Here is a 12,840-nt window from a genome sequence, read left to right as displayed (position 1 = left end):
TATAGCTTACTTCTTATAACTTGACTTATAGCTAAGTATTTAACTCTATTAGTGCATCTCTAAGAGATTAATTAAAAACACTAGCCAAATTTACTGATTTAGCTTCTCTCTAAAATAGATTAGACAAAAAATATTAGAGTACTCCAACAGACTCCGTAAAAGATGGCTAGTGAGACAGACTATCCAAAAGTAGAGAGCGAATAAGATGGGATGGAGAGCTACTAAATTTAAAGAGACGTTTATAGAGTCTGTTGTAAACGTTTTTTCTTTAACAATAACTAAATTTACCTTTAGAAAATGATTTAGCTAATCTCTTGGAGATGCTCTTATTATATTAACCTTATTCATTCATGGTTGACTTACCGTACGTATTATCAAAAAGTCCACTACGATTTTTTTTATACTAGTTTTTAGATTTTTTCTCCTTAGTGTCAATTTCTATAAAAATCGCAGATAATTTTTGGTTGATACATACGGATGGATCGTCGTTCTCAGTAGTAGTCCTCACGGCTCACTCAAGAGTCATGATCGAGAAAGATATGTCCACGAACGAGTCCATCCGCAAAAATCGTACTACGTACAAATCATGGCAAAAATAGCTGGCATCACCAACAAATCTATGTACAGTGGAAATGTGGAACGGCAGAACGCTCCGAAACAATCAGAGGTCCATGTGCGGAAATCGGAGGAAGCTTCCTAGCTAGGTCCTCCGATGGGGGCCCGTCAGAAGGAAGAGAATCGGGTGGAAGCGAAGACCCGCCTCGCCTTCTCAAGATCCCTGCCGCTATGCAGCCTCCCCATCACCGGCGCCACCGTGGAGCCGCCATTGGCCGGCAGCGCGGCGACGGCGTCCCCTGCCATCACGTCTATGCGCACCTCCGGCTGCGCCCCGCCCTCGGGTGGCGCGGACGGCGCGGCAGCGCCCGCCGGCGCCACGACGACGACGTCGGCGCGGCAGAGCGGGCACGTGGCGTTCCCGCGGAACCAGGCGTCGATGCACTCGACGTGGAAGCGGTGGCCGCACCGCGGCAGCGCGCGGGCCTTCTCCCCGGGCTCGAGCTCCGCGAGGCAGACCGCGCAGTCCCCCCGGGCGCCCGCGTCGTCGACCACTACCACCGGTATCGCCGCGAGCACCGCGGGGTCGAGGCCGCCGCGGGGGGAAGGAAGCGCCCCGTCGCGGCGGTCCTCGTCACCGCCACCGGCGATGGCCAGGCTCCGGAGCAGCCGCCGCTGGCCGCCGCCGCCGCCTAGGCCGAGGCGCCGGCGCCGGGTGCTGCTGTAGAGGTGCAGCGCGACGAGCGCCAGGAGCACGCCCGCGAACGCCCCCGCCACGGCGAGCAGGATCTTGCCAGCGACGGCGTAGTTCGCCGGGTCGGACACCTGCTGCGGTGGGCCGGGGTCGGGGACGTGCGGGCGCTTGGAGAACGGGACCTGGCCCGGACCATCGTCGCACGACATCGCCACCTCGCCGACCTTGGGGAGCGTGCCGTCGCCTGCGCCGGCGCCCATGTCTGTCTGATGGCTGAGAGCGCTCGCCGAACTGAGCTGTGGTTTCGCGGGAGGTTTTTTTTTTTTGGTGGCCGCAGCGTGGTGACCTCGGCGAGCGCAGTTACTTATACGTGATATCAGGACTGAAATGCCCTTGTTAATGTTGGGAAAATTGGGACGGAAATGGAAGGGTAGCCTCGGGTTTTTTACGATTGGCTGGACGTCTGGGGCACGCTGGAGAACGGTGAGGTAGCACCGCAGGACGGAGTCGTCGGTGAGTCTCCGTTCCCCGGGGCTGGGCTGACTGACTGGCTGACCGCCGTATGCCGTGTGAGGACAGACGAACGGCCGTGATGCGTCCGCCGGGGGCGGGGCGGGTCCAGACGGACGGTCAAGAGTAGAGTTGACTACTACCAGCATCAACCAACCAGGCGTTCGTGTTACTGCGCGCTCGTCTTGGTCGCCTCTTCACAAATCACAGTGGAAGTCGCTCTCTTCAGCTACCCCAACTGGAACATGTTTGTCGCCTGCCGCGACTTGGACCTGGTCACCTGAGCAAAATTTCCCGTGGGGGGGCCGGGGTCCAGACGGCTAGAGTAGGCAGAGCGAGGCGTGGATGCGTGGTCGGCCCTGGCCTGGGCGATCGACCCGCGAAGCTTCGCGGAAGCGAGGCGCCCGGTGTCGCGACGCCAGCCACGGCACCCGACACCGGCAGTGGGCTGGGACTGTGGCTCGTGGCTTGTGGGCTGTCCCGCCGCCCGTATTCTAAAGCGAAGCAGCAGCATTGAGTTCCGCTCGATCCAATCCGGGACCGCCAGGCCTACACGGATCGGGTCGGGACCGGCACGTAATAGAAGGCCATTTAGCGGCAGCTTATTCAAAAAACTAAAATAATTTATTTAGCGATTTTAAAAGACTAGGGGCAAACATATACTAGTACATGTGTGTTGAACTCAGAGACATACGGAGTACAATGTACTGCGTGGTTACTTGAATTCGTGGGAGCCAACTCTAATTGATAGGCCCTATATCCATGGGTTAGAGTTAGATTTAGCTATTTAGGATTCAAATAGCTCTAAAGTATCCAAACATGAGGGTTAGATTGAGGTTATTTGTATCTAACTCATCCAAAAAACTATCCCCCAAAGAGGTGCTTATTTGGGATATTTAGGGCTATTTGATGTGGGGTGCATAGGAAAGCATTGTTTTGCTGCACGGGATCGCCTCCCGTTGCGCGATCGGTTACTCTTCCCCACGCGTGACGCAAACCCGCAGCTGCGCCGCCGCCTCTCGGGAACCAACACCGCCGCCATAAGTCCGCCTCACCGCCGTCTCCTAGCCACGCCACCGCCTCCCATCGATGGACAGAGATGGCTTACTCGCGTGGGGCTCGCAGTCGTCGTTGAGCGGTCCTAAACTCGTGGATCACAATCTCAACTTGCAACCACCTGCGGTAGAGGGGTTCCCAGGGCTTGGGCTCTACGGAGCCGTCCTCCGGGGCGACGACGACAAGCTCTTTCCTTGCCGCGTGAAAAGCTCTGACCACCCTCCTTATCGCTCATCACGAGCCGGAGCCATGAGCAAAAAGAGGCCACACAAAATCCGGCTGGAAAAGAGCTAAATGATTGGAAAAGTACATTATTGTCAATCTAACCTTTGCATCTAAACACCTCTTTGGCTAGGAGTTAGTTGAGGGCTAGTCATGAGCTAGAGAATAACTCTAACCTCTAACTTAGTTAAAGTATCCAAACAGGGCCATAGTTCGTTGGTATTAATCACGACTGAACTATAAATTAATCAAGTGTGAAGAAAGGATAAGTAAGAAAAGATTAAATTGCAAAGAGACAAGATATGATGGGTGTAATATGCTCCCAATATCAGCTTGCTTGTATAAGATAAAGAGTTGGAAAATCACTCGGCATGGATACTTTATTATGTCAAAATGTGTGAATCAAAGGGAATTGCAATGATGGATTACTTGATCATATGGATGGTATCCATAAGAGAAAGTTGATGAAGGCCATAGGATTTCAAGGAAAGACAATATATAACCTTGATTGATCTCATGGTTGAAATAAAGGAAAATATTGAAGAAGAATCATGGTATTGGAGAAATGAAATTAAACGAAATGCTTCATGTTCATATGAGACAAGCCTAGACTTGAGGATGGCTACATAAGGTGAAGGTAGCAAGGAAATGGCACATGCTGATGGCTCGGCTGTGGAGGGATCACGGACAAGGTGAAAAAAAAAATCAAATCATGAGGAGTCATGCAATGTGACAAATCACTGTTGAATTAAGAATTGAAATGACAAATCATTGTTTTATGAACAACCATCCAATTTTTTTGTGCCTTTAAAGAGACTTCGAGTCTATCTGTTTAGTCTAAATTTAAGATGAAACATATCAGCAAAAGTTTCTTCAGATTTTTTTATAAGGATTCTTCAGAGTTAAACAGCTCTTTCTTCTTTATAACATTTCAGAAAAAAAACATATGGTTTATTTGGGTTTAACAAATCAAAGCTTTGCAATTCATAGACTTGGATGTTTGGTGACTTAGTCGGAGTTTCCGGCCGCTAAGTTGAATATGCAGCGATGTTCTCTCCGACAAATGTCCATACAGTACCACAATCTAACTCATGTCTTCCATATTTTGATACTTACCTAACGTCACAGTATTTGTTGATTCTTCGTGATAAGAGAAAATTTAGCTTGGTTGCAACTTGCAACAGGACTGCATATATACATAAATCAACGGATTTCTATTTTGGCTAGCAGATGGCTGCAATTGTGTCCCGCTGTGTACAACACAGGGCGGACTCCCGGCCCAGCATGAGTATGATCGTTAACGATCTGCGCTCCTTACTGCAAAGCACGCCGTTTCGTTGAAGCTTTTGGAGTGTGACACGTGCCTCTTCTCCATCAGTTACATCTGCATGTGATGCGATTTCGTCAAATTTGTTGTGGCATGAAGCTTCAGTAATCCATCCTGGCTACCTGTTGCACAACAGATCGAAGATTTTTGTTGCCATCTTATGTATCACTTTCAGTTCCTTCATATGTATTACTTGTGTCTCTGAAATGAACAGTGGATAGCTGCGGTATATCTTCAGGCCATCTTGGAACGAATAATGCAACATGTCTAGTAATTTGTATGTGAGATGGGATTATCTGGCGTGCAACCGCAGTTACTGCTGAAGCAATGTTCAGTCTTCTTCAAGTGGCGTTAATTGAATCGCATTATGTTCTGATTCCTGGTTGACTTGTTGTGTAACTATGGTAGTTGTCTCCCTAGGTGATTCGCGCTGAAAGTGGGAAAGGTCGTGCAAATATTTTCAGTCTAAAGACATGGGAACTCCGGGCTTGCCTTCCTGGGCAGGGAGTATTGCTTTTGCCAAGGCAAAATGGAGCTGAAGCTGCAGGCAGCCAGGCACTAATGAATTCAGCCTATTTGAAGATATGGCTTTTGTTAGGGCATACTGTAATTTTGGTGATTAATTCTCACTATCACTAGTATAAATATTGGAAAAAATAGTGTCGGTCTCGTTTACCAGAATCTTGTTGATCTCTTTGGTGATTATATATGAGTTCCAGTCTGATCTTAAGGTGCTGCCCCTTTCTTCTTTTGACATGATCAGGTTAGATTGGCTTGAGCGAAATTGGAAATGCGATGATAATTGTTGTTCTTTTAACAAGGAAACTATACAACACCTATTTTTCAATTGACATATTTTTGGTAATCAATAAGCGAGTGCTGAACTATTTTGAGCGTTGAGAAACTGTGGGCGGAGAGAAACATGTAGTTGCACAAGTGACAAGTGAATCCCTAGCTTCCATAGAAGTGTTTGTTTTCCCATATGAACCTGTAGTCTTGTACCTGTAGAGTCAAAAACGGAGGGACGACTTTCGAAAAAGGTCTAGCTAAATAGCGCTCAGCCACTCACCCTCTTTTTTCAAGGAAATGATTACAGTTGGAGTTGACTCACGACTCATCTCCTAGCTCATCGATCTGCACTACAACAATCGCGCCTCTTGAATGAGCGACCACGTCGAGTGCCAGTGCGCGTCGGCTTGGATAACTGGGCGGCTGCTCAAGTGTTCAAGTTCATCGGCGTACGACCACCAAACCACGGGAGCCCGCGGTACGTATCTCTAGTATGCTAGCACTACTTGGTAATTTCAAGCTCGTATTTGATTTGACTATAGGGTTGGAATGGATGTAGTTGGTTCGTTTTGGCTTAGAATTGCCGACTTTCCGTCAACATAGCGAAAAATTGGATTGGATTCTCTGAATTTTTATGAGCTTGTGGGCGATCAGCGAACGATCCTTGGGGCTACCGGCTACATGTATCCACACGCTCTTTGAAGACGATGTATATATACATACCGGAGGGAGAATATGCACTGATAAAATGGTGATTTTGCTTGCGCATGTTCAGCATGGATGGCGCCGCTGGCGTTTCTGAACCCGTCGGGATCCCACCTGATCAAAAGGGCTTGTGGTGTGGATGGAGCACCTAGACGTCTCTAGTAGATCTCCAAACCAGAGCTGCAGCTAGTGTCTCAAGCATTTTTTGCTTTATAGAAAGAAAAGAAAGAAAGAAAAGGTCTCACCCCCACCCCCATTATCTTAATCAGCGGCGCAAAATATTCAGAAACCATGATTTCAGAGAGAAAAAGAGTAATATATACTGATAATGCATTAACATCTTCCATCATGTTACACTAGACTAAGCATTACACCGCTTTCCAATTCCAGACATGGACTACCAAGGGAACAGTCTCAGAGATTTCCTTCAATTTAATGGACATGTGGTTCTTCAAAGAGTGAACAATAACTACAACCTAAGATCTTTCATGGAAAGGGAGATAGAGCTCATTACCAATAGCACTTTGCTAGGGAAAGGGGCCTTTGGTGCGGTTTACAAAGGAGTATTGGATGATCAGCATCTGGTGGCAGTAAAGAAATACAAAGATGGAACAAGGAAAGAAGCTTTTGCCAAGGAGGTTATAGTGCATTCTCAAATAAACCACAAGAATGTGGTTAGACTTTTGGGTTGCTGCACTGAAGAAAATGCGCTAACAATTGTTATGGAACTTATCTCTAACGGAAATCTTGCCTCCTTCCCTTTGGACAAACGTTTGGACAAACGTTTGAACCCAAGATATCAGATTTTGGAATAGCGAGATTGATTTCTTCTGATGGGGCCCAGCAAACCAAAAATATCATTGGTTCTATAGGTTACCTGGATCCTCTATACGGTCAGACTGGGATTCTTACGTCCAAGTGTGACATATATAGCTTTGGGGTTGTTTTGGTGGAAATGATCACCAGAAAGAAAGTGGCAGACGATGGCAATCTTTACCTTATTCAAAATTTCTGTGTTAAAAGAGGGAAAAGGATAAGATAAATGTTTGATGAGGAAATTGTGTATGGAAAAGAGAACATGAAGGTGCTTGATAATATTGCAAAGCTAGCAGTCGAATGCTTGAGATTGGAAGACAAACTGCGCCCAGAAATGGTTGAAGTGGCAGATAGACTAAGGTGGTGTAGAAAATATCTGCAGCTAAGAAGACCCCTGTTCTTGATCGTAACTCTCTTGGCAGGCGCCCATCCGTTTTTGATAGGCTTTCTTTTCCCCAAGGCGGGCCTTCTGCTGGGCGGCCTCGGCGTCCTCCTCCGCTCCGGCGTCGTGATGCGGTGGCGCGCCGCCCATTGCCTTGCCCTAGATGCCTCCTTCCTGGGCATGAGAGGCACAGTTGTCGTTGGCCTATCCGGTGCTCTGGCTGCCGCCTCTCGGGCCACGATTTCGCCTCGTGTCCCGCCAAGGCCTTCAATGGGGGACAAAGTTCAAAATGCCTTAATGAGAATGCGGCTTCTGTCTTGAGGTCGAATTGGTTCCGGCACCACGCTGCCTCGGGTCCGTCGCAGCCACCTGTGTTTAAGTCCTTTGGAGAGGCGTTTCATGCCCTTTCGCCTTCTTGGGCCGTGCAGGCGCTCAATCGGCCCATTTTGGCCCCATCCTTGGGCCAGGGCGCTCCGGCTGTCCCCTCACCTTCCCTTGACCCTCTTAATGTAGCGCCAGCTTCGTAGACGCTTCGTCTTTCCTCGTTCTCTTCACCCCGTTCGGCCACCTCAGCTCCCGAAGTAGAAAACTCCAACTTTGAGCTACAGTATAGCGCGCCATTGCCTGGCAGTGAGCCCCCCACTGATCACCCGTGTTCTCCAATGGCGTTCCAGAGGATCGACCCACGACCTTTTGTCCCCCGCAACATGGTGTGGGAAGAGACTCCCAACAGGCCGGCCATGGTGCGTGCGGTGGCATCTAGAAGAGTCGTCCCCAACAACGATGAAGCCCCCAAGAACGATGATCTTGCCATCGTCAACCTAAACCCGCTCCCGGATGTTGCGCTGGACTTCGACGATGTTGAAGAGGTGATTCGCCTATTCTGTAATGCCAGAAGGATTGGGGTGGTTGAGATTCAACCTTGCTGCTTAGGCCAGGCTTACGTTCGCTTTGCTCGTGCGCTTGATAGAGACATTCTTGTTCAGCAGGGGCCTATCGCCTTCCAGAACCTCTTCTTTGATTTTATTAAACATGATGAAGGCAGGAATGCGCGTAGTGTGCTGTTTAACTCTGAATGCTGGATTATGATGTTGGGCTTTCCGCCTAATTTCCAAGAGGAGCAGTTCTTCCAAGATGCTATTGGGTCTTATGGCAAACTTCTTTTCTGGCAGAAAGAAAGAAGCAGCCTAACTAGGTCAATCATCAGAGCTAGAGTTATTGATACTCAGTCGGTCCCCCCACTTTGTGGTCTTCTCTGAGTCACCTGGTTTCGAGGGTAGATCATGGACTGTGCAGTGTGAGATTCTTCAGAATAATTTGCTTGGTGCTGAACTTCCTGATGAAGAGCCAGTTCCTAATCAGCCAATTGCAGGGCTGCCATTTGATTTCTTCGGCCTGGGACAGCCTGGTATTGGGCTAGATCTGAATGTAGCCCAGGATGATGAAGATGAACAGAACAATCTGGGCTTGCAGGCCCAGCAAAATCAGGAAGAGGGACCAGAGGTGGAAGATGAAAATGATTGGGACCCTTGGGCTGTTGCTGTCCAGCAACATCAGTTGCAACAGCCCAAAAGGCCTTTGACAAGATTGAACATCAAGCTATGATCACCATAATGAGAGCTATGGGCTTTGGTCAGAAATGGATAAAGTGGATGGAGGCGATCTTTGCCTCTGGCACATCTGCAGTTATGCTCAATGGGGTACCTGGCAAGACAATTCACTGTAAACGGGGGGTCAGTCAAGGTGACCCCCTCTCACCCCTCCTGTTTGTCATTGCTGCTGACTTTCTTCAGTCTATGATCAACAAAGCAATGGCTATGGGTCAACTCAGGCTACCCATCCCAATGTCTTCAGAAAATGCATTTCCGGTTATTCAGTATGCTGATGACACTTTAATTGTCATGGAGGGTGATGCTAAGCAGCTGTTTTTTTTGAAATCCTTACTCAATAGTTTTTCCATGTCAACTGGTCTCAAGGTTAATTTCTCCAAGTCTATGATGGTTCCAATTAATATTTCTGCTGAAAAGCTAGATGTGCTTGCTGCTACCTTTGGATGCTCCAAGGGCACTCTTCCTTTTACCTATCTGGGTCTCCCACTTTGCATTGACAGACCCAAATTTCAGGATTTTTTGCCCCTTGTTAATAAATGTGAGAGAAGATTAGGAGGGATCTCCTCTCTTCTAAGCCAGGCTGGTAGGCTCCAGATTACCAATGCAGTGCTCTCTGCTCTCCCCACCTTTTTCATGTGTACCCTGCAGCTCCCTAAAGGGGTTATCAAGCAGATTGACAAGTTCAGAAAGCATTGCCTTTGGAGAGGATCTGCTATCAACCCAAAATCCATGCCCAAGGCTGCCTAGAAATTAGTTTGTGCCCCAAAAGATGAGGGGGGTCTAGGTGTAATTGATTTGGAAAAACATAATAGAGCCCTTCTTTTGAAAAATCTGCACAAATTCTTCAACAAGTTGGACATCCCCTGGGTCCAACTGGTCTGGGAGAAACATTATAAAAGTAGCAAGCTCCCCAGTCATACTAGGAAGGGCTCTTTTTGTTGGAAAGACATCTTAAAACTTCTCCAAGTTTTCAAGAACATTGCCAGCCCTCATATCAGCAGTGGCACCTCAGTTCTTTTCTGGCATGACTCCTGGCTTCATTCTGGTCCTCTTGCATCTTCAAATCTAGAATTATTCTCCTTTGCCCGAAACAAGCAAATTACAGCCCAAAAAGCCTTTGAGGCAAATGACTTCACTGATTTGGTGCACTTACCCTTGTTCCTCACTGCTTTTCAACAGCTCCAAGAAGTTCAGCAGGCCATCGATGGGATTGCAACCTCGGATGCTAATGACAAGTGGCACTATTGCTGGGGCTCTGATCGATTTGCCTCTGCTAAGGTCTACAGAAGACTCACAGGTCACCATCCCATCCATCCTGCGTTCAGATGGCTCTGGAAGAATTGCTGTCAACCAAAGCACAAGGTCTTTTTCTGGCTCCTTCTGAAAGACAGGCTGAGCACCATGAATATCCTAAGAAGGAGAAATATGCAACTTGACTCCTACACCTGTGCTCTTTGCAATAGTTTAGCGGAAGAGACAGTAGAACATTTGTTCTTAAACTGCCCCTTTGCTGCTCATTGTTGGAACATGATTCAGGTTGATATTCCTCTCCAGAGCTCCTTCCCTGGCATCATTGATCAAATCAAAGACCAGCTTAATTCTCCCTTCTTCATGGAAGCCATCATTTTACTGGCCTGGACCATCTGGTCTGCTAGAAATGATCTGATTTTCAAGGGTATCCAAATTTCGATCCCAAACTGCAGAAGAACTTTGACAAAAGAAGTGGGTCTCTTGCATCATAGGGTCAGGTCTAGCTCTCATGATCAGCTTGTTCTTTGGGCTGAAAGCCTAGTTTCTTAGTAAATCTAGCTCCCAGCCTTGTTCTAGTTTAGTTTTCCTTTTCTAGTTCAGCTCTTTCGGGCTTCTCTTGTATAGTTCCTCTTTTTTTACTTACTTCTTTAATAAAGTCGCTGTAGAGGCCCCAGCCTCTCCAGATTTCGTCAAAAAAAAGGGGAGCAAGGGCTGGTCCTTTAGCAATCCTTGGTCTCCAGGTAATGAGAGATAGGTAATTTGTAGCTTGTGTTAACCAAAAAAATTGGAGGAAATTGTATATACCTTTGGTACTTACTACTCCCTCCAACTAAATATAATGTTTTAGACAGGGACATAGTCTATAAATTATAATTTGACAGAGTATTTCTATTATAATATGTTTATAAAACCAAAACAGATTATAAAAACATAAAATAGTTTCTGGGAAAAATTGTATTTATATTTCCAATGTAATATTCCTTATCAGTAATAAGTTGCAAAAAGTTCCCCACATGTACATTTGTGACTGGTGGCAGTAGATACTTTATCAGTAGTCACAATTTTCATTGAGTCTTGGTTAAATGGTTTGACTCGCCGTGGCCCGGGGGTCAGGTCCAGTAGTGGTCGAGTAATTTTTTTTATAATAATTTTCATTTGATGCAGGTGGGAACTACGTTACCTATCCAGCCACCTTCTCATATCCGCGAGAACTCCGATCATTGTGGCTTCCTCCAAGTAGGACTCCAATTTCTTCTAAATATAACTCTAAACATTGTTTGTAAGCTCTAATGACATTTTAATAATATTAACTATTTTTCTTATCGCCCAAATACATGTATTTTTGTATATGATCTTATTGTCCTTGTATGTGTGACTGTAGAAGAGAATGTCACAACGATTCATCTCCCCGTACCCCTAAATCTCTGGTACGTAGTCCGTCTTTTCTCGGTCTTGTGAGATGAAGTTGTAATTGTTAGATTCATATTTGTGCTAAAATTTATGGTTTTATCCATAGCTTGGATCATCTTTTACCCACTTATTTTGCATAGAATATTTTACATGCTGGAGTTTTTTTTTTTTGAGAAAGTTCTACATGTTGGCGTGGTGTCATGGCCAGGCGGCGGCTAGCCAGCTCAGGCCACGACAGCCATGGCCAGGCGCCTGCCTGCCAGCCCAGCCATGTCACGTACGGCCAGGGCATGCAGCCAGACCACGTTAGTACTCCCTCTAGACTCAAAATACTTGACGTTTAGGAAATGATTGTAGTAACTAAGGAGTGATTAATTAGAAATTATTTTTTCATACTTTCCCCTATTAAATAGAGGCGAGGTTGCTACCTATACAACAAACTTTCATAGCTGGATTGGCAAGCACACTACGCCAGAGGCTGGACGCCCACGGTTCGAGCCCCCGCAGCCATAGGATATTTTTGAAGCGCTCGCATTTGCATTTGTTGTGCAATTAATGCTCCAGCTGAATGGACGTTTGCATGCTTTGTGCAATTAATGGTCAGTCGGTTGGCCAGCTAAAGGGACGCGAGCGCCAAGGGTAAACTTGTCCCCGCGTGTTGCTGCTAGCCTAAAACGTCAGCTTTTGTGAAATCGCGATAGAAGCCCAGGACGTCAGGTATTATAGGTACGGAGGGAGTAAGGTCCAGGGCAAAAGAGGCATGCCATAGCCAAATACATATATTTAGGACTTAAAACATAGTTAATTGTATCAAAATGTCATTAGAGCTTGCAAACAATGTTTAGAGTCCTATTTAAAAGAAACAAATGTTTGCAGTCTTATTTGGGAGAAGCCATAATGATTAGAGTCCTATGATAATTATTTTCTCCTCATATCCCTCTCGAACCCAACATGAAAAAACAGCCTACACAAGTACATTCCACTTCCCTAGAGGAACTTCAGTAGCGATACTTTAATAGGAAAGGGTTCACATGCTCGAGTTTTCCTTCGAGAGCTGAAAGAAAACCGGAAATCTGCGGTGAAGATGCTCTATTGTCCCAATTTTGCAGTAAGGAGTTGGGTAAAAAAATTCCTTTCGCAGGTAATGTCTGTCTACCCTGGCTGTTCAAACACCCTCCATTTAGCACTTTTAGTTCAGATTTGCAGATTGTGTTCCAATTTATCTCTTGTTTTTTTTAATAAAAGGTTTCCCTGCTTTATTAATATAAAGCATCAAAACAGTTTAAAGTTCAGATTCAGTGCGCAGCGCGCTCAACAGCCATATGGCCCAGCAAGCAATTAAAGCCAAGGAACTAAGCCCTATTACAGCCTTGTTTAGTTCACCCTAAAAATCTAAAACTTTTCAAGATTCTCCATCACATCGAATCTTGCGGCACGTGCATGGAGCATTAAATATAGATGAAAATAAAAACTAATTACATAGTTTATAGACGAATCTTTTAAACCTAGTTAC

At 46.3% G+C, this 12,840-nt stretch overlaps 1 protein-coding gene across 1 annotated transcript; it reads right to left on the bottom strand.

Moving 5' to 3' along the window:
• LOC8079624 (E3 ubiquitin-protein ligase EL5) lies at positions 426–1,580 on the bottom strand. The gene has a single exon (XM_002455486.2). The coding sequence runs from the start codon at positions 1,507–1,509 to the stop codon at positions 724–726; it is 786 nt and encodes a 261-aa protein (XP_002455531.1). The 5' UTR covers positions 1,510–1,580; the 3' UTR covers positions 426–723.

Source organism: Sorghum bicolor, chromosome 3, assembly GCF_000003195.3.
Source record: "Sorghum bicolor cultivar BTx623 chromosome 3, Sorghum_bicolor_NCBIv3, whole genome shotgun sequence".
Taxonomy (NCBI): domain Eukaryota; kingdom Viridiplantae; phylum Streptophyta; class Magnoliopsida; order Poales; family Poaceae; genus Sorghum; species Sorghum bicolor.
This window is presented reverse-complemented; position numbering and strand designations above follow the sequence as displayed.